General features: G+C 50.2%; 1 protein-coding gene across 1 annotated transcript in view; it reads right to left on the reverse strand.

The window, feature by feature from the left end:
• TRAF5 (TNF receptor associated factor 5) overlaps window positions 1–20,236 on the reverse strand; it is a 45,940-nt gene that overhangs the window by 17,051 nt on the left and 8,653 nt on the right. The window contains exons 2-3 of the mRNA XM_027565671.1: window positions 1,426–1,644; window positions 639–696 (exon numbers count right to left, since the gene is read on the reverse strand). Of these exons, the coding sequence (XP_027421472.1) occupies window positions 639–696; window positions 1,426–1,643 (276 nt within the window). The 5' untranslated portion in view covers window position 1,644. The remainder of the gene's footprint in view (window positions 1–638; window positions 697–1,425; window positions 1,645–20,236) is intronic.

Below are 20,236 nucleotides of genomic sequence, written 5' to 3' on the forward strand. Positions count from 1 at the left end.
GTCCCTGGGATTCTCCAGGCAAGAACACTGGAGTGGGCTGCCATTTCCTTCTCCTTATAACCCCTAGGAAGGCTATAATAAAAAAGATGGATCACAACAAATTTTGTCAGGGATTTAGAGAAATTAGGAACTCTCACACCTTGCTGGAAAGAATACTGCTTTGGAAAACAACCTAGCTGGTTCCTCAGAATGTTAAACATAGAGTTATCACGTGACCCAGTCATTCCGCTCCTAGGCACACACCCCAGAAACATGCACACTTTAAAGGAAATTTTACAGCATATGCATTGTATCTCAATAAAGCTATTATTACACTTAATAAAAGAAAGTTTGAGAGACTAAACAGATGAGAAAGTGAATTGCAGGAAATAGGATGTTTCATTTCTGCAAGCAACTCACAGTAACTGGAGCTCGGATAGAAAGAGGGTAAAGAGGATGTGGGTAAAAAGACCTGGGGATTCAGTAAGGACCCAAAACTCCTCTCTCGAACAGGGGTGGGAGTGGGGTCCAACCTGACCACACAGCAGAGGAATCTGGACTCCAAGGAAGGGTCCCCCTCCTGCCCTCTTGCTTCAACTCCTCTGTCCAGTTCAACCTAGGACACTGGCTGCTCCATCCCAAACCAGGGATCGTCTTACCTCCTGAGATTTGATCACCTCCTTATCTACAGGGCAGAGTGGGACTGTGTCCAATTCTCTGTAAAGAAAAGTCAAAATGAAGCCAGAGTTAAGGGTTGACCTCAACAACCTTTCTAAGAGCAGCCCCAGCACTCCAGCCACACTTGACCCCTTGAAGTCCCCCCTGAGCAGGCCAGGCCCCATCTTTACTCATGCTGTTCCCTCTTTCCAGAAGGCGCCCTCTGGCACCCCAATTTCAGCACCTCCTCAGTGAAAGTCCTGAAAGTCCCATTCATCCTCCAGGATGTGAGTCCAAGAGGGAGTCCCGCAGACAGAGTCAAATGTTCTCTGCCAATGTTCCCTTGGCGGTCCTATGCTATCACACTGTACCACCACCTGTCTCCTCCACTAGAACAGAAGATTCTAGAGGGTCCTGTTTCACACTTAACCTCTAACACTTCACCTCTGTGCCCTGCCTCAAGGCAGGGGAAGGTCAGGGCGCCTACAAGAAAGACCCTCTTGGGAGACAGGTCCTTCCCGGTGTAGACTGTGCACAGAGGTTGGCCCTCGCGTGCAAAACAGGTGTGGTCTGAAAAGGTGACGATCAATAGGATAGTGGGAAGAAAATGAAGGTTATACTCCTCAGGCTCTCAGAGAAGGGCCCTGGGAAAGCCCGTCTCCAAATTTGTGGTTCTGTGGGCAACCACAGCAATTCCCGAAACCCTGATCTTAGTTGAGCGGCCACAGATGGCCGCTCCCGGGAACACGCTGGCCGCTTCTGGCGGGAGCGGAGGCCCCGCCGGCTCACCTCAGGGCCAGGATGCACTGGTGGCAGAAGCGGTGCCCACAGCCCGTCTGGTGGGGGTTGTGAAGCACTGAGTGGCAGAAGGCACACTTGTAGCGCTCTTCCAACCGCTCCACAAACTGGTACTCCGCGTCGGGCTCGAAGTCCAAGGAGATGGAGTTGCCAGAATTCTGGCGGGTGAAACCACAGGGCACTCCTCCTTGCTCCTCAAAATAGGCCATCCTGGGGGTCAGAAGAGAAGGAAAACTCAGTGTACGAGCATCAAAACCGCCAGAGCCATCGGGTGTTTTAATTATTTTTTCCCTAATTGGTGAACATCACCCACAGGGTCCTTCTGTCGTGACTGTGGAACAGTGACAACCTCCTGCCACTGGAGGGCTCCCGCAGAAGGGAGCCAGATGGCTTTGGGGTGCTCGGGTGAGAGTCTAAACCAGATGACTTTGAGCAGGGTTGTATGAGACTTCAGCTCTTTGTCCATCAAAGAGCTAAATTATCCTTCAGTGGGGCTACATGCTTGGACAAAATACAGCCAAGTGTTAACTACATTCTGAGTAAACTCATTATGGATTTTGCTTCCACTCAGTTGAGAAAACTGAAACAAATGTTGTGTTAACAAGCAAGAATCTTGCATGCCAATATATTTCTTGCAAAATATATAGATATATCACCACCACCAAGCCATACCGTTTCTCACCTGAGCTGAATAAAAGCCCATTAACTGCTTTTCCTTCCAATCTATTCTCCATACTATAGCCAGGGTGATAGTTTCCCAAAAACACTATGAGGGAAGGTTATCTCTCTTCATCATTCCGTAGCTTCCCAGGGCTTCTACGTTAAAGCCAACAATGCAAAGCATACTCCTCACTCAGTAGCTTCCTGGGTGTCCCCTCCCCTTGCTTCATGACTCCAGCCACACAGGCTTTCTTTCTAATATATCATGCTGTCTCTAGCCCCAGGGCCTTTGCACAAGCTGTTGCCTCTGTGCTTCCCCCTATCCCCTTCCATTCCTCTTCACTTAGTTAACTCACATTCGTGTTTCAAATTTCAAGTTTCATATTCTCAGGTAAGCTTTCTCTTCTTCCCCTAATCTGTTAGGAGGCCAATTCACTAGTCTGTAAAACACTTAAAGCTTCCATGGAGTAGCTGGAGGTATGAGTAAGGGTATTTGTGAGGGGTGGAATTTTTGCTATATAATCCTACTGAATTTTTGAACATGAATATATTACCTATCCAAAAATTTAAAAATATACAAAACCAAAACGCTATTCACCCACTGTTGTATCTATCATAGAACTAGGTTCTTTCCCTTCAGAGCAATGCTTGATTTGAGACTGGATATGCATTTGTGTGGTTATTTTATTTATATCTATGGTCCTCTGTGACAAACAGATAGCATCTGGTCTTGCTCACTGTTGCATTTCCAGCCCATAGCACCAAGCCAGGCGTGGAGAACAACTCAGCTATTTGCTGAGTTAATATTATTGAATAGAATTTTTTTCAAAACCCTCAACAGGGCAGCTATAAGCAGTGTTGGCCTCTAACACAGTGATTCTTTTTTTTGGTGGGGTGGGGGAGTAATAGAGGAGGGAAATTAAGAAGTACAAACTTCCAGTTACAAAAATAAATGAGTCATATCACAGTGATTCTTAACCTTTTCTGAGCAAGGACTCCCCCCACCTTTGAAAATCTGATGAAAACTCTAGACCCTTCTACCTATGAAATAGCACAGACACCTCACACCTGGACCTTTAAGGACCCTGGGGACCCCCACTTGTGGCCCCCAGGTTGACAAGAGCTCTGCATGCCCGGCATGCTGCTCCCCTTGGCCCAGTGCCAGGAGTGATGCTCTCTGTGTCCGCAAACGGTGAGAGTATGGGTGGTCCTTGGTGAAAGGACAGAAGTGACGTCCTCCTGTGCGGTTGTGGTACAGGAAGGCCTGGCCTTCAGGCTTGCTTGCTTTGGCCTGTTCTCGGGATCCCTCATGAGTCTCCTGTAGCGGATGAGGTCAGCTGGGCCTGGGAGCAGCTGTGTGTGGCCTGACCACATCGGTGGGAGAGGACCAGCCCTATTCAACCTTCAGCTCTGCCCAGGTCAGCTGCGGCCCTGTCCCACTGCTGCCATGGTCTGAAGCTGGGCTGTGGCCCGGGCAAATGGAGCAGAGAAAGCAACTGACCTCTTTCAGCAAATCAAGCTTTCTCTCTGGACAAGCTTGGCAGACGAGGGGATTTTTTTTTTTCCTCCCACTTATCCTGGGGTTTAAGACCAAAATTCCACCTTTCTCCTCTCTGTGTTTCCTACAGAACTTCAAGGGTGGCAGGTGAGCAGACCAAGATGTGGTTGTTCCCCTTTTAACGTGGTTTACTCTTGAGATTTAACAAAATTTTAGTTATGAAGATAAAGAGGCACAGACCTTGATCTACACACATGACCTGATCACCAAGACTGGAGAACCTATCCCAACTGCCCTGACCTGCCCTGTGTCATCTAGTCCCAAGCAGGAGGACAGCTCGCATTCTCTGCCCCTGGAGGACACTCTCTCGAGACCAGACTCATGTCTGAGTCACAAAGCATTTAAATTTGGGCCCTCACAGAGATACCCTAGAGCAGCAGGCCTGTTTAACTCCAGAACAAGGCAGGAGGATGTACAAAACGCAGTTAGGGTTCCCCTCCACCACATTCTCTCCTCTTTCTCAGCACAAGAATCTAATGCACTCATCTGTGTGTCTGTCCATCTTTCTCTATTTTCCACGCAATTTTGTTAGGAACCCAAAGCCACTCCACAAAATAAAATCCCTTAAGAAATTTGAGGACACCAAAGAGATTTTGTTTATGTGGGTTATATGTATTAATATTTACCATATTTGAGCTTAAAATTGAGAAACTAAAAAAAAAAACTCTTTATTAATTAATTCACTTTAAGATAGCAATGGGATTTCCCTGTTGGCTCAGATGGTAAAGAATCTGCCTGCAATGCAGGAGACCTGGGTTCAATCCCTGGGTCGGGAAGATCCCCTGGAGAAGGGAATGGCTTCCCTGGTGGCTCAGTGGTAAAGAACTTGCCTGCTAATGCAGGAGACATAAGAGATGTGGGTTTGATCCCTGGGTTGGGAAGATCCCCTGGAGGAGGTCATGGCAACCCACTCCAGTATTCTTGCCTTGAGAATCCCATGGACAGAGAGACCTGGTGGGCTACAGTCCACAGGGTCACAAAGAGTTGGACACAACTGAAGTGACTTAGCACCCAAGCACACAAGATAATAATGATCCAGTTACATGTTAACATAAATCATATTTTTATGAAAAATAATCATTTTCCAAAAGAAAAAAATTAGTAAGAGTGGCATTTAAAAAAATATATTTTTGCACATCTCTGTTTGGGCTTAAGAGAAGATAGCTGGATATTCATATCTACTCTGCATTCAGTGTTGCATTATCACATGTCACGTAGCTTCTGCACACTCATAAAAGGAGAGTAAAAATGGAAAATGACATCTTAGTATTATTATGCAGACAATTTGCCCATGCAGATCACCTGAAAGGGTCTCAGGGAGCTCCAGGCAATGGTGTAAATGCCAAACATCTGCTCTCCGTGGGGAAAAGTTGCAAGTGAAAGTTGTCAATTCTATGCCAAAACATACCTGAATGACATATGAGCCCACTGGCTGTAGGAAGCCCACATCCTAGGAACAGCCGCTCCAGTACCCTCAGGGCCCCTCAAGTCCACTTTGGGGACCACTGCTCTATCAGGCTGCCCGTTGGCCTGCCCCTTGTCAGTCTTTATTCCGACAGGCCCAGCATGTGACCCTCACAGATAGTCTCCTTCCACCTGCTGAATGGCCCACAGAGGACCACACTCACCCTACCACTGCGTGTCTGGCCCGGCCCTGGTCAGTATGCCTAGGTCATCCAGTGACCTTGTTCACTCTCCAAGATGTTGTCTTGTCCAATATATGTCCTTAAGCAATCAAATTTTCATCTCATTAAACACCCAAAAAAATAAGCACTTGTGTTCTGCTATACAATAAGGACTTGCGATGTTTCAGGGCAATGTTCTTAGCCAAGCAGAACCAAGCAGTAAATTTTCCCAGAGCAGGGTCTGTCTCCTTCCTTTGAAGCTCCATCAGGCCTGTGACTCAGCTCCAAAAATGGAACCGATGCACTGTGCTTGCTGACGTTAGAGAGCCCCAATAATAGAACTATAAAGGCTGATGTTTCTTTGTCTAACAAATACATTTCTCTAACCACTTCAACATTTCCAGCTGGTACTCTGTCATTCCTAGGAGGTTATTTAGTGGAAATGAGTAAGAGCTCCATTTTATTAAAATCTTTCCCCTCTGGGTATAATAGCTTATGTAACAGGAACAGCCAAAGATTTCAGTTCTTATAAATAAGAAAAAAAAATCATCAAAATTACTTTTAGAGCTTGTATATCTCCTTACTGCAGTAAACAGTGCCTTATTCCTGCCATCAATGGAATTATAATGGTCCTCCTACTAAAGAGTTATTAACTCAAACCAAAAAAGACAAGAGAAAATGACACCCCATCTGCTCCCTAAGAACTCATACTGAGTTCCTTTTAAATGTTATTTTTAAGCTTCATAAACTGATGCATCTTTTAGCTGAGAATTTTCTAGAAATTCCAAAGAAAGTCTGTGATGTCGCTATTTAAATTATTTCCTCCCTCTTCCCCTTCCTCCCTTCCCTTCTTTCTTCCTTTCTTAAGACACTTTGTCATGCGCTTTAATATCTGGTAGATCCCGGGCCTCAACTTGACCCCACTGTTCTTCTTCACTTAGATATTTCTTCTTATTCATTTTTGGGGAACACATAATAAATAAACTAACATTCTGAAACAGCATTTGGCTTTTAGTTAGAGTCAAAAGGGCACAAGTCTAGCAGAATTCAGTCTCAGGTGAAAATAGGAAGGTCTGTGTCTGTCTGTCCACACTACCTCCACAGTCTCCCAGCATATCATATAGATTAATGAAGGTTTGGAAAACTGAGGAATGCTTCTATATATCATGTTTTACTTCATAATACATAAGCCCAGGAACTGTCTTCAGGGTTTTCAATTTTTAATCATTGAAAATTCAAGATCAAATCCCAGAGTGAAAAGGGCACTGGACCAGAGACCTGGGCTCAAGCCCTGCTCCGCCACTCACTTGCTGTGACATGTGGGGAGACATCCCAGGGCTTCCTTGTTTGTACATGCCTGCATGGACTCAGCACCTACGTGCCCCAGGCCAGGTCCTGAGAACACGTAGACCTGTGACAACACGTCTGCCCTTGAGGGTCTCTAAGAGGAGCAGCGGAAATCAGACCCGGGAATGATACATGACAACACTTTGGAGGCAAGTCCCATCAAGAGAGATTTAAACAAGCTGCTGGAGCCCAGGTAAGGGGTAGCCCATGTGAGTGGTGTAGCATCACACACCACTTTCTGAGGTGTGTGATGATTCCAGAGAGAAGAAAACATCCCCACTGGTCTTGCAGGAGGAGGAGGCATTTTCTAAAATGAAGTAGATAGAACCATTTCCCAGAGGGTATCACAAAGTTCTGGAGCAGTTTAATGATTAACTGTAGCTGAACTTGGAATTAGGGGAACACACCATTCACCTGCCTGTTGGCTCTCAGATCCACCCTCTGCCCTGATCTGCACTGTGAAGAGAGCTGGCCCCCCAAAACACTGTTCGCAGGGTTCCCTGGCTTCTGGCTCGGTTCAGCCAAGGCGAGACACTGGCAGGAGACTGCAGGGTGGGAGGAACGGAGACCTAGACGGTTGTCCCCTCATCCCTCGGTGCTAGGCAGCATCTCAACAGTGACTGGGCTCCTCCTCGGCTTTCATCCCCACCAATGGCCGCCCTCTCTGTGGACGAGCTCCAGCAGGCAGGTCCCCAGCTCCTAAGCTCTGGAAACACCATCTCCTCTTTTCGTCCCGTCCGTTCTAGAGCGGGTGGGCAGCTTCCCGCCGTGAGTCCTCTTAGAGGGGCCTCACTCCAGGCTCCGTGTGGCTTCCCAGATTCGCCGTCCCCCGTGGTGGAGCCGTTTCCTGTGTAACCGAATCCCCTTCCGGGAGCGCCTCGCGAGGCGCCTGTGAGAGGCGTGTGGTGAGGGGGCAGGGCACGCCGTGAAGGCTGAGGGGGTGCCGGTAAGGAGTCCGGGTTTTCACTCCATGGTTTTCAACTTTGGGGGGATGACAGACACAGAAGACAGGCCCAGGCGGGGAGCTGAGGGGAAGAAGCACCACAACGGGCCAAAGGAGGATGACGATGGCCTGATCTAAGGCAGGAGCGGAGAGGAGCCATGTTCGTGAAGCGTTTCTGAGAGAAAATGCTAGATTCCGAAACGGGTCTGATGGAAGGGCTGCGGGAGAGGACACGGAGGAGGACCCGCGGGTTCCAGTGCGGAGGACTAAGTGACGAGGGCACCAATGAGACAGGAGGCCGGACGGGAGCAGAGCAAGTGGAGAATGTGGGGAGAGGCAGAGCCAGGGCCAGCCTCAGGGCAACGGGGATGACTCAGACCAGCCGACCGCTTTCCACCATAAACTACATGGTTCCGAGGAATGGCGACATTTTCTTTGGGCTAAGGACAATTGTTTTATAATTGCACAAGGATATAGATATATATATATATATATATATGTATATATATATACCTTTGTTTTTTTGTTTTTTTTTTACCTTGGCTGTCATTTTAGTGATGACATTTGACATAACAGGTTTATAACTATGTCAGGAACACAGGATCTGGAGAGATAAGACATTCCAGAGCAATAGCTGCGGGGGAGCTCCAGGAAGCTAGTGCGGGAGTCTGCGGTCTGGTCCTGCCCCAGCACAGCCCCTGCTCCCTACTTGGGACCGTTTATTTATTATTCTTGCCTGTGCTGGGTCTTTGTCGCTGCATGGAGGTCTCTCTGCCCATGGAGGCAACTGCTCCATAAAGGGCTTTTCTTCTTCTTCCTCTTTTGCCGCCTCCTCCTTCCTCCTCCTCTTCCTCTTCTTTTTCGTTTGGTTTTTAGTTCTTGTTTAATTTCCCTGCTAGTCACTCTTCTTCCTGGAAGAGCAGCATCTCAGAACACAAGGGCCAGCAAGTGGGGCTACTCTTCAGTCGTGATGTGCGGGCTTCTCATTGCCAGGGCTCCTCTTGTTGCGGAGCACAGGCTCTAGGCATGAAGGCTTCTGTCCTTGTGGCTCCCGGGCCCTCGAACACAGGCTCAGTAGTTGGGGTGCACGGGCTTAGTTGCTCTGCGCCATGTGGGATCTTCCCAGATGGAAGATGGAACCTGTGTCTCCGGCATTGGCAGGCGGATTCTTCACCATTGAGCCAGCAGGGAAGCCCCCTGTGTGAGATTTAATAGGTGCGGCTTCCCCCCAAGGTAACCCCCATTCAGCTGGTATGACCCCCCCACCACCCCTCTGTGAGATCCCTAGAACCAATGACTGGATTTGACAACAGTTCCCAGGGGCCAGGGATAGTTGTTAAATGTACCTCGGTGCCTGGGGAAGCAGGGTGGTCTGGGGAAGGTGGGAGAGGCCTGCAGCCCCTCCTGAGGCCTCTTTGTAAGACAGGGTTCTGAGAGTTGAGACACTGCTTCCTGTGGGAGGTGAGACCTGCAGGCCCAGGTGACGAGATGGGGGCACAAAGGCTGGCCAGGTGCCAGGTGGTCCCTGAACCGTGGGCAGCGGATGGGTAGCACCACACTGGCCCATGAAGCTGCCAGTCACAGGATGGGCTGCTGGACGGCAAACTGCCCGTTTCTCAGCTCTGCTCAGGCCTCCCCGTGACCATGAGAAGCCAACCCCCTGAGGGGCACATTTGGCAACAGGGGGCAGGTGCAAATACCTTATTTCCCCAAACCCACCCGAGACCCAGCGACGGGTCCTGGGCTTAAGTTAAGGGAGGGGAGATGGCGGTTAGTGCTGAGGAAAAGTTAAAATGTGGACTCCCAAGATGGGGTGACTCAGGGACATGCCAGAACTTGTGCCCTGGGCAGTGATCTAATAGAATAAAGCCACAGCAGGGACAGCCAGACACCCACCCGTGGGAGGACAGGCGGTCCGCTTTCTCAACGTCACATCTGACCCTTGAATTCTGAGATACTGCTCTTCCAGGAAGAAGGGTGACAAGCAGGAAAATTAAAACAACAACAATAACTAAAAACCAAACAAAAAAGAAGAGGAAGAGGAGGAGGGAGGAGGAGGTGGCAAAAGAGGAAAAAGAAAAGCCCTTATGGAGCATGCTGCCTCCACAGGGAGAGAACCGAGATGGGCCCCAAGCTATCCCCAAAGCCTCTGTCTGCAATGGCCCAGAAATCTGCTCCTCTGAAGGCAAAAGCCCTCAAGACTACCGCCAGGTCTCTGCTCCAGCCCGCCACCTTCTCTGCCTCTCTGCTGTTCCCACAACCTAACACAACTGCACCACCACCACGTGACCTCTGGGACAGACTGGGTTTCTTTGTTTTTAAAGATTTATCTATTCATCTATTTATGGGTGTGCTGCATCTTCAATGTTATGTGCGAGCTTTTCTCTAGTTGCGGTGGGTGGGGGCTACTCTCTAGCCGTGGTGTGTGGGCTTCTCATTGTGGTGGCTTCTCTTGTGGAACTCAGATTCTAGGGCTTGAGGGCTTCAGTAGTTGTAGCTTCTGGGCTCTAGAGCACAGGCTCAATAGTTGTGGCTCACGTACAAGCTTAGTTGCTCCCAGGCATATGGGGATCTTCCTGGACCAGGGATTGAAGCCATGTCCCCTGCATTGGCAGGAAGACTCTTAACCACTGGACCACCAGGGAAGCCCAGACTGGGTTTATTTTCATTAACCTTGAACCATGAAGGTTAGACCCAGAAGAACGGCCTTGGAGAAACGCAGGCAAAGCGAGGTCTTTTTCCATCAGGTCTAACAGGATGGGAAACCACACAGGAGACCACATAGGAAGCAGGTGACTCCTGCCTGATGACACATGACAACTGGCCCTCAACCCGAGCCGTCCACCCACAGGATGGCCAGCTCTGATGTCACAGAGGCAGAAGGAGAGTGTCTTTTCTTTTCCTTATACTTTTGCAGAAGAGGCTTTTCTTGGATGCAGGATGAAGGATGACGTGGGCATGGTTTTAATTCCTTTGAAGAGAAGTGTGATTTCTCTCCAAGTTGTCAGGAAACCTCTGGTTCCTTATTTTCCTGGCAGAGCAGCAGAGCACCGTTGGTGGAGAGAAGCCAGTGGTCAGGGGCTGAAGGGCACTCCCACCCGGCTCCTGGTTCTAAGGCAGCTGCTGCTTTCATATCAAGTCTCTCTCAGGGAAGCCTTGAAGGGAATTCTCTCTCCTGCTCAGAACCATCCAGAGTCTACCTGCTCCACGTGATGCTGCAGGAGACCTTTGGGATGTGCTTGCTCAGAAGTTAGAACAAGAGGAGAAAGGACCGCTGATCTTCCCACAAGAGCTTCCTTTAGAAGAAACTTTGACTCAGGGATCCTCAGCTTCAGCTCCATGTCCATTGCTGTCCCCACTTCTAGGTCTGGGGTTCGCTTGATGAGCTGCTGGGAGAGGGGGCTGTCCTCATTAGTCTCCAGGCCCCAGAGTCAGCCAAGAGAGCGCACAGAGCCCTTCATCAATGGTTCCTTTTCTGAAGGCACTCCTTCCTTCAGGTGAGAAGACAACTACCTCAGCCCATGGAGACTTGCCTAAATATTCCCAAAACCTTCCTATGTTCTTCTCCTCTTCTCACGTTTCCTCACTCACCTGTTTGCTGTGAATGGACTTGGCTTTTTCCCTTGTAGCTCAAGTCGGTAAAGAGTCTGCCTGCAATGCAGGAGACCCGGGTTCGATCCCTGGGTCGAGATGATCTCCTGGAGAAGGAAAGGCAACCCACTCCAGCATTCTTGCCTGGAGAATCCCATGGACAGAGGAGCCTGGCAGGCTACAGTTCATGGGTTTGCAAGAGTCGGACACAATTTAGCAATTCCACCACAAGTACCCACATTACTACCCCCATGCGCTCACCCAGAAGTGAAAGTGATGAGTATAAGTCTGATGACAGAGTCCTGTGAGCCCACCTCTCCTCCCATGTCCTCTACTCTCCCCCCACACCCCGCTTCAGTCAGCCCTCTTACTAAGACCTTGATAATCTTGTGGGTGGGCACAGCTCATTGCTGACTCACCTTCCCATGCATGCACCAAGGTGGGTTTTCCAGAGACCACACCCCCCCTCCCACCCCACAAGGTGCTGCCCCTTCTCCCCTGGGACCCTTGACTAAGCTCACTGCTTCTCCTCTACCCTTTCTGTTGCAATTTTCTCATGTCTCCATTTCATCCTCCAAACACATTTTCCTCCTCGCTTCACCCAATGCACCCTTTTGAATTCCTGGTTACACTGAAAGGTCTCCCACTAAACACGGTCAATCAGTCACTTGTAAATCATGCTTTTGCTGAGAAACCACTACATGCAGACACTGATGGGGAAAAAGAAATGTAGCATGGGGCGGGGAGGAATCCTCACACCAGCACCACCACCTCATGGCAGGGAGCGGTCTCCAGGCTACTCAGCAACCAGCCCAGCAACACCAGCACCAGCCACCTTCTCCCCTCCCTTCCCCTCCCAACTCCAGAGCCGTCCCTTCAGACGCGTGTCCCTCCTCAGACATCCACCCACTGCCCTCCCTCTGCTCTTGAACAAGCTGGGGGCCCAAATCACCCGGGTGTCGGGCCCTACTACGTAAGCGGTTTGGAAAAGCACGTTGTGTTCAGTTGGTGATCTAAACTCTAAACCATAACCACAGAATCAGACCTGCCACCTGGCCTCTCCCAACCTGGAGCCCTCTTGCCCTTTATGTGGCATTTGGCACTTCCTTCTCAGAACTCCCCTGGGGACACTGTATTTTTGCTTCCCCTCCCACCCCAGACCACACCTCCGGGTGGCTCCCTGCAGGGCTCACCCTCTGCCCTTAGTTCCTGCCACAACTCCCACCTCTCCTCATTTGAAAGGCTCCCCCATCCTCAGCCAGACTGTACTTCCGAGTGTGGGTGAGGGTCCCTGCTTCAGCGAGTCACTGGGCTACCATCTCAGACTTAGCTCTCTCTCTCTCCCTTCCTGATGGTCCTTTTTCTCCTAAAGACAGGCAGGCAGAGCACACGCTCTCAGAAAGTGATGGAGACTTCCAGCGGCCCCACAAGTGAAGTGACACGGGAGCTTGGGAACAAAGCCAAAGAATAGCAGTTCAGATTTTAGCGTGGGACTTCAAAGCATGTTGAAGTGAGGACTGTGACAGGTCCTGCCCTCCATGGCCTAAGGGTTCTCTAAGGAAAGAGGAGAGACTGGGACCACGGCTCGTCAGGCTACAGAACAGACATGCCAAGAAGGATCCAGAAACCCTGACCTGACCTTTCAGTGACTTTTAGCTACCAAAAGCCAACCTCATTTGAGCTGGGCCTCAGCTTCCCACAAAGCTCATGCACATCTGCCATTGTATTCACTTCGTATCTCCAAAGCTGACCACAGACCAGTGACATTCTGTCAGCTGCCAAAAGCGCCCAGAGCTCTGGGAGAGTCTGTGGCTGGGGCATGAGTCAATGGCCTGGGAGAGGCAGACAGGCAATCCCCTGACCAGCGGCCTGGGGAGGAAGCAGATGGGACCAAATGTGGTCCTCTCGGCCCAGCTCCAGGGAGAGAAGCTTCCCGAGGCCCACCACCCCAGGTGCCCAGCCCACACATGAGAGTCCGCTCAGTTCAATGCTTGATGTCAGGCTATTGGGACCTATGGGCTTGATCAGGACGACAGAGAGGGGAAGTGGGTGGGGAGCCCGGAAAGGGGACCCAAGAGAAGAAGAAAGAATCTGAAGAGTGGCTTCCCACAACTGAGCCAGTCAGCTGTGGAGGGTACTTAAGGGTTATCAGATGAACAAAAGTGTCACAGTTTTTCAGAAACAGCGAACCTGTCAAACCAAATGTCAGGAAGAAACATCAATACATAAAGGATGGTATAGAGGAACTGGTCTGGTTAAACAAGGCTTGTTGGGTTTCCTACAGTCTACACCCCTCTGGCAGCTCTTACGGTAATCAGTCGTAGGGGTTCCACAGTTTGATCTTTTTTTCAAGTTAATAATACCTTACCTGCACAAGGACTTTGCAGTTTGTACTTTCACAAACAAGATCACACCCAGTCCTCATACGAACCCCATGGGGGAAATCACAGTCATGTTTCTGATGAAGTACTTGAGGCCCCAAGTTGTGAAGTACCTATGCCCCCAAATTACACAGCCAACATGTGATGCAGTGGGAATCTGAATCTAGGCTTTCTGCCTCCAAATCCAGTGCTGTTTACTTCATGTCATGGCTGGAAGAAAAGGTATCACATCCCAACTGGTACCAAAAAGGAGGTGTGGAATGACAGGCAGTGCAGCCTGATGGTTAGAGACCAGCTCTGGAACCAGACCACTGGGGTCCAACCTCTTCTGCCATTCACTTTCCTGTGTCACCTTTTCTTCATCTAGAAGATAGGACACTAAAGGCACCTGCCTTTAAGGCTAACTCTAATCCTGAGTTAGGATTAGATGTGTTGATCCACATAAATTACCAGCACACAGTGTCTGGCACAAAAATAAACACTTCGTATCCATGTCTGTCCATTCTTCACTCCTGGCCAGCATTTATTCAGTGCCTGCTGCATGCAGAGGTCTGACTCTCATTCTATTGTGGGAAAGGGTGCAGTGGGACAGGACCCCAAGTTCCTATTTCCAAGGGGTTTTCAATTCAGTGGGGAGCATACCTAGGTGCCAAGCACAGCAACAGTTTCCAGAGTGGCTCGGTCCCTGGATGCTCTGCTAAGAATGTGCCCTGGGGCATGATCAAAATGTTGGCTTGGGGAATTCCCTGGTGGTCCAGTGGCTAAGACTCCGTGCTCCCAATGCAGAAGGCCTGGGTTCGATCCCCAGTCAGGGAACTAGATCCCACATGCTACAACTAAGACCCAGCACAACCAAATAAATAAAATATTAAAAAAAAAATACTGGCTTGGACAGAAACAGACCTTTGTTTTGGGGTCCCATTTGTTACAATAATTTGTTCTGTGTTTAATCGCTCAGTCATGTCCAACTCTTTGCAATACCACGGACTGTAGCCCACCAGGCTCCCCTGTCTACGGGGATTCTCCAGGCAAGAATAGGGTTGCCATGCCCTCCTCCAAGGAATCTTCCCAACCCAGGGATCAAGCCCAGGTCTCCCGCATTGCAGGCAGATTCTTTACTGTCTGAGCAGCCAGGGAAGCCCAAGAATACTGAAGTGGGATTCTCCAAGGGGAAATCCAGGGATTGAACCATCATCTCTTATGTCTCCTGCATCGGCAGGCAGGTTCTTTACCACTAGCGCCACCTAAGGAAATCCACAATAGTTTAGAGTGCCCTAATTAACATGTTTTAGAATCAGGATCCCTCCGTAGTACCCAGAAGTCTACCTTTTTGACAAGTTCCCGGGCTCGATTCTAGCCCATTACAGTGTGACATGTGCTGGCTTCCAGATCACCTTCTCCTCGCTGGCCATGCCTCACTGCCCCACCTCTCGGGCACCTGGCCTGGTGCTTCCATCTACACTGGTGCTCTTGTGAGCTCATCGGGGCTCAGATGTCATCTAAGGCCGACAATTTCCTGGTTCCTATCTGCAGGCTGGGTCCCCATCCTGAATATGAGTCATCCCAAATGCCTAGTCCAGAGCTCCACATTTATTCATTAAGCATCTCAAACGTGAGACATCTGGCCTTCCTCCGTCCCCATCCAGCTGGCTCCTCCCACTACCTTCCCCCAGCTCAGTAAACGGGCACCACCAATCCCCCTGAAGCTTGGACCAAGAGCTGTGAAGTCATCCTTGGCTCCTCCCACTCTCCATCCCACAACACCAAATCCTATTGGCTGTTCCTCCAAACATACCTACCCATGTCTCATTACTGTCAGCATAACCATCCCGGTCTAAGTCACCGTCATCCTCACTGGATACAGCCCTTGTCCCCTGGCTGGTCTCTTCCTCTGCCTCTGTCCCTTCACAGTGTGTTCACAACCCAGCAGTCAGAGTCAGATATGTGTCCCTCCTCTGCCCCAAGGACCCCATCTTACTCAGGGTGTGAGCCGGTGTCCTCAGAGTTCTGTGACCTGGTCTCCATTCTCTGTCTCCATTTCCCAGGACACACTCCAGTCGCACGAGCCTGGCTCTCTCTTGAGTGGCAGATGCGCCTCCTGCATGCTATCCCCCTGCTGGAACACTTGCACCCCCGACCCCTGAATAGCGCATTCCTCACTTCCCTGCTCAAACATGAGCTCACAGGAGAGGACTTCGCAACCCACCTGGAATCATAACATCCCAGCAGCCCCCTAGCCTGCTGCATTCCTCCCCAAAGCACTTATTACCACGCAGCATGCCAGGTGCTTGCTCCTTTACTACCTTCCTGCCAGAATATAAGCTCTGTGAGGGCGGGAATGTTTCTTCTGCCTCCGGCAATGTTTCTTCTGCTTCTGAAGGTAAGCAATACTTAGAACAGGGCACATGCTGGGTGATCAGTAAGAACTCACGGGAAGACTGAACAACAGCCTCAAGAGTTTCTGGAGGAGGCAGGACAGGCTCTCTCCCACTGAGCGTGCTTCCCAGGGCCTGACACTCCGTTCTGAGTCCTGGCAGTCTACCGGTCACAGCTGGAGAAGGCAAAGCTGGCCGATGATGGGCACTTGGTGGGCAGTGGGGTAGTGGGCATGAGGAGGTGGGTGGAAGATTAGAGCCTCAACAGTGCTCCTTGGTCCCACCAGCATGAAGCAGCCCCTGGGTGGGCAGGTACGTGGGAAGGAGGGAAAATGCTGAGAAGGACGTTCTTGTTTTTGTTTATTAAAAAAATAGGTATGGGGTCCTCACCGAGGCATCTCACAAGGTTCTAGAGATTCAAAATCACGTTGGCTCGAGTCCTTCACCAGAGACTTCTTTCAGGAGAACAGGTCACAGGGCTCTGGGCCAGCTTGCCTTTCAGCTCACTCTCTTGTTTCCAACATCTGTTGCAAACCTCTCTTCTCTCCACAGACCTTGATCACATCTCCCTCCATCTCACCGGGAAACTTCTCTTCCTACTGCACAGAAAACAGACGTCTTCCGACCAAAGCTACCTCCACTTCCTGCCACTGAGCAGAGCCTGCACACTCTGTCCCCCTGTGTGGGTGGAGGGGGGCTGCTCCACGGCCCACACACCCTCGCAGAGGCGGCGTCTGCACCAGGCTCTCCTCATGCCCGAGACTTCAGCCTCCTCCCTTCAGCCTCTCTTGTTCAGCTGCCTCCTTCCTTGGCACTCACACAAGCACAGGTCTCTTCTCACAGGCAAGCCACCTTCCAAATTCCCACTCTCACATTTGCCTAAGAAGCTCGAGCTTGCCTTCTCCTCCCAGCCAAACCACCTGACACCGCCCCCACCCACCCACCTCATGCAGTGGAGTGACCATCCCCACCGGCCTCTGGTCAAACCGATCCATCCAATCCTCAGCCCACTCGGGCCTGGCTTACACCCCCACCAAGCACCCCATGCTGCTCTCACCCAGGGCCCAGGGACTTCCGGGTCACTTAAGCCAGTAGTCAATTTCCCATCTTTATCTCAGCTGGCTTCCCAGCTACATCAGATATTAGTGACCCCAACCCCCACCCTCACCCCAAATGCACACTTTAAAACACTCTTTCCCTTTAGCGTCCCCGAAACCAGTGTCCTGCCATCAAAGATCACAAACAAACTAACCGCTCCCCAGTGTCCCCACTGCATCTGGACCCACATGGGCTACTGCCCACCTGGCGTCTCCTTTTCAGTGTTTCACAGGCACCCCAGCGCCAACACACCTAAAACGGTACTGATGTCTCCTCTCTGCAGGGCTCCGTCTCCATGAAGGGCCACTTTTTATCCTGCTGTAGTGGCCAGACAACTGGAATCATCCCTGGCAGCGCCTTCTCTCCTCCTCCAACACCCAGTTCACACCACCCTCCCATCTGCACCGGTCTCCTGCTATGGACCTCCCCTCTTAAAGCGGGTCTACCCCACTCATTGCTCCCCGCCCCCCCCCCCCCACCCCAGGCATCCCCCACACAGCAGCCTGACGGGCCTTTGAAAAAGTCAAGGTGTTCTTACTCCCACAGACTTTCCACCGACTCCCATCACTCTCACGGTTCCAAACCCTTCATGGAGCTAACCACGGCCCCGCCCACTTCTCCAGGGCATCTCCCTCCCCACCCCTTATTCTCTAGCCTCTCTGGCTTTTTTTTTTTTGCCATTCCTCACAGGAGTGGAGACCCTTCTTTCCCCCAGCCCTCATCCTAAGACTGGTCTCCCTTCGTTCACGCTCTTGCCTCTGCTCTGGAAACATCCCTTCCCCGACCCCCACCTCTCACTGAACTCAAGTCATCCGAGCCCAGCTTAAGCCTCGCTATGCAGCGAAGCCTCACAGGCCCCTTTAGCCAGCTTGGCCCCCTTCTTCCTCAGCACAAACCCATCATCACACTGTACTTCTCCTTCATCGCACTTCTGAGTACACTCATTTTTAAGGTGATTATCTGTTCAATATCAGTCTGTATCCATACATGGAAAGCAGGGCTGGGACTGTGTCTCGAGCAAGCACTCGAATATCTGAGTAAATGAACAGCTGCCCCTTTGGGTGCCTGCAATGTGCTAGATACTGTGGCTAGCTGCTTCCTAGTTGCACGTACTCTGCACAGCAGCCCGGTGAAGGATAGGCACTACTTTCATGACTCATGCTCACCTTTTACAGATCAGGTCTTGAAGCTCAGGGAGCTCGAAGAGCATGATCAGGTGACACAGCTGCCGACTGCCGGGCCAGGACTCGACCTCAGGCTTGTCTCCTATCAAAGCCATTGCACCACGCTTCCCTCCATGCCCTCCGTGGTCACTCACAGCCCTGGACATAGCAGGCGCTCAACCAAGCAGGGTGGATACCTACTAAGTCATCACACTTGATCCTCACAGTCACCCTGGAAATCTACAAACAAGAACTACGACTCTCCTTTTCCAAATAGGAAAATGAAGTTTGCGGGATCCAAAGGGTCACCTAGCAGTAGGTGGCCATGTTGGGCTCGAACCCAGGTCTTCTGGCCCCTCACGTAGGGGGATTCTCTCTGTAGCATAATTATAGTTAGGCACTGAGGTGGGATTAGTTAGGGACCGATGCTGAAGCTGAAACTCCAGAACTTTGGCCACCTAAAGCAAAGACCTGACTCCTTGGAAGAGACCCTGATGCTGGGAAATACTGAAGGCAGGAGGAGAAGTGGACAACGGAGGATGAGATGGTCAGATGGCATCACCTACTCAATGCACATGAATTTGAGTAAGCTTCGGGAGTTGGTGATGGACAGGGAAGCCTGGCATGCTACAGTCCATGGTATCACAAAGAGATGGACAAAACTGAGCGACTGAACTGACTGAGGTAGGATTATGCAGGGAAGCTGGGCAGGAAAGGGTTAAGATAGTAGGGCTGCAACTGCCACCCCTAGAGAGCCCTTGCATGATGTCTGGGAAGGTGGATTTGGGGTGGGCTGTCCCCATCCTGAGTTGCTCATGGTACCTAAACTGTGCAAACAATATGGTTTGGGTTGAACATCTGCTGTTTTTGTTGCTGTGTTTTTTTTTTTTTGTTTTTTTCCTGGAAGTCTGGGATTTTCAGTGTATGCTATGCAGAAGGTGCCTATATGACCAGTCTCCAGTAAAAACCCTCGATGCTGAGTCTCCAATGAGCTTTCCCAATAGATGACATTTCACAGGTGTTACCACAATTCACAGTCCAGGATGAATCAAGCACGTCCTGTGTGACTTCACCGGGGGAGGACACTTGGAAGCACGCACCTAGTCTCCTCCAGACTTTGTCCCAGGTGCCTTTTCCCTCTGCTGATTTTGTTTTGTATCCTTTCAATGTGAAAAGCCTTAGCTGTATGACTATTCACTGAATCCTGTGAGTCCTCCTATTATATTATTGAACCTGGGCATGGTCTTGGGGCCAGCCTTTCTAATGAGAAACTAATTTTGAGTTTTCTTTGAAAAGAGTGAAAGAGGCATGAAATAGTAGATTAAAACAGGAGGCATTCCAGGCAGGAGAAATGATATGAAGAAAGTTAGGAACAGATAAGTCAAGTATAGAAGGCCATCAACTACAAACAGGTGCTTGCCAAGGGCATTTGCCATCTACTACTGCGGAGTCTGAACCTTGTGCTGCTGCAGCTGTTGACCTTCACCACACCCTGAAGGCAGATCAGGGTGGAGAGTGAAGCGCTCTGTGCTCCAGGGAAACTGGTGGAACAGATCTTTGGTTACTGTTCAGTCTCTAAGTCCCATCTAACTCTTTGTGACCCCGTGGACTGTCGCATGCCAGGGTTCCCTGTCCTTCACTATCTCCCAGAGTTGGCTCAAATTTGTATCTTTTGAGTCGGTGATGCTATCTAACCATCTCATCTTCTGCCACCCCCTCCTCTTGCACTCAATCTTTCCCAGCATCAGGGTCTTTTCCAATGAGTCAGTTCTTCACATCAGGTGGCCACAGTATTGGAGTTTCAGCTTCAATATCAATCCTTCCAATGAATATTCAGGGTTGATTTTCTTTAGGATTGACTGATTTGATCTCTTTGTTGTCCAAGGGACTCTCAAGTGTCTTCACCAGCACCACAATTTGAAAGCATCAATTCTTTGGTGCTCAGCCTTCTTTATGGTCCAACTCTCACATCTGTACATGATAACTGGAAAAACCATACCTTTGACTAGATGGACCTTTGTTGGCAAAGTGATGACTTTGTTTTTTAATACATTATCTACG

This window comes from Bos indicus x Bos taurus, chromosome 16, assembly GCF_003369695.1.
Source record: "Bos indicus x Bos taurus breed Angus x Brahman F1 hybrid chromosome 16, Bos_hybrid_MaternalHap_v2.0, whole genome shotgun sequence".
NCBI lineage: Eukaryota > Metazoa > Chordata > Mammalia > Artiodactyla > Bovidae > Bos > Bos indicus x Bos taurus.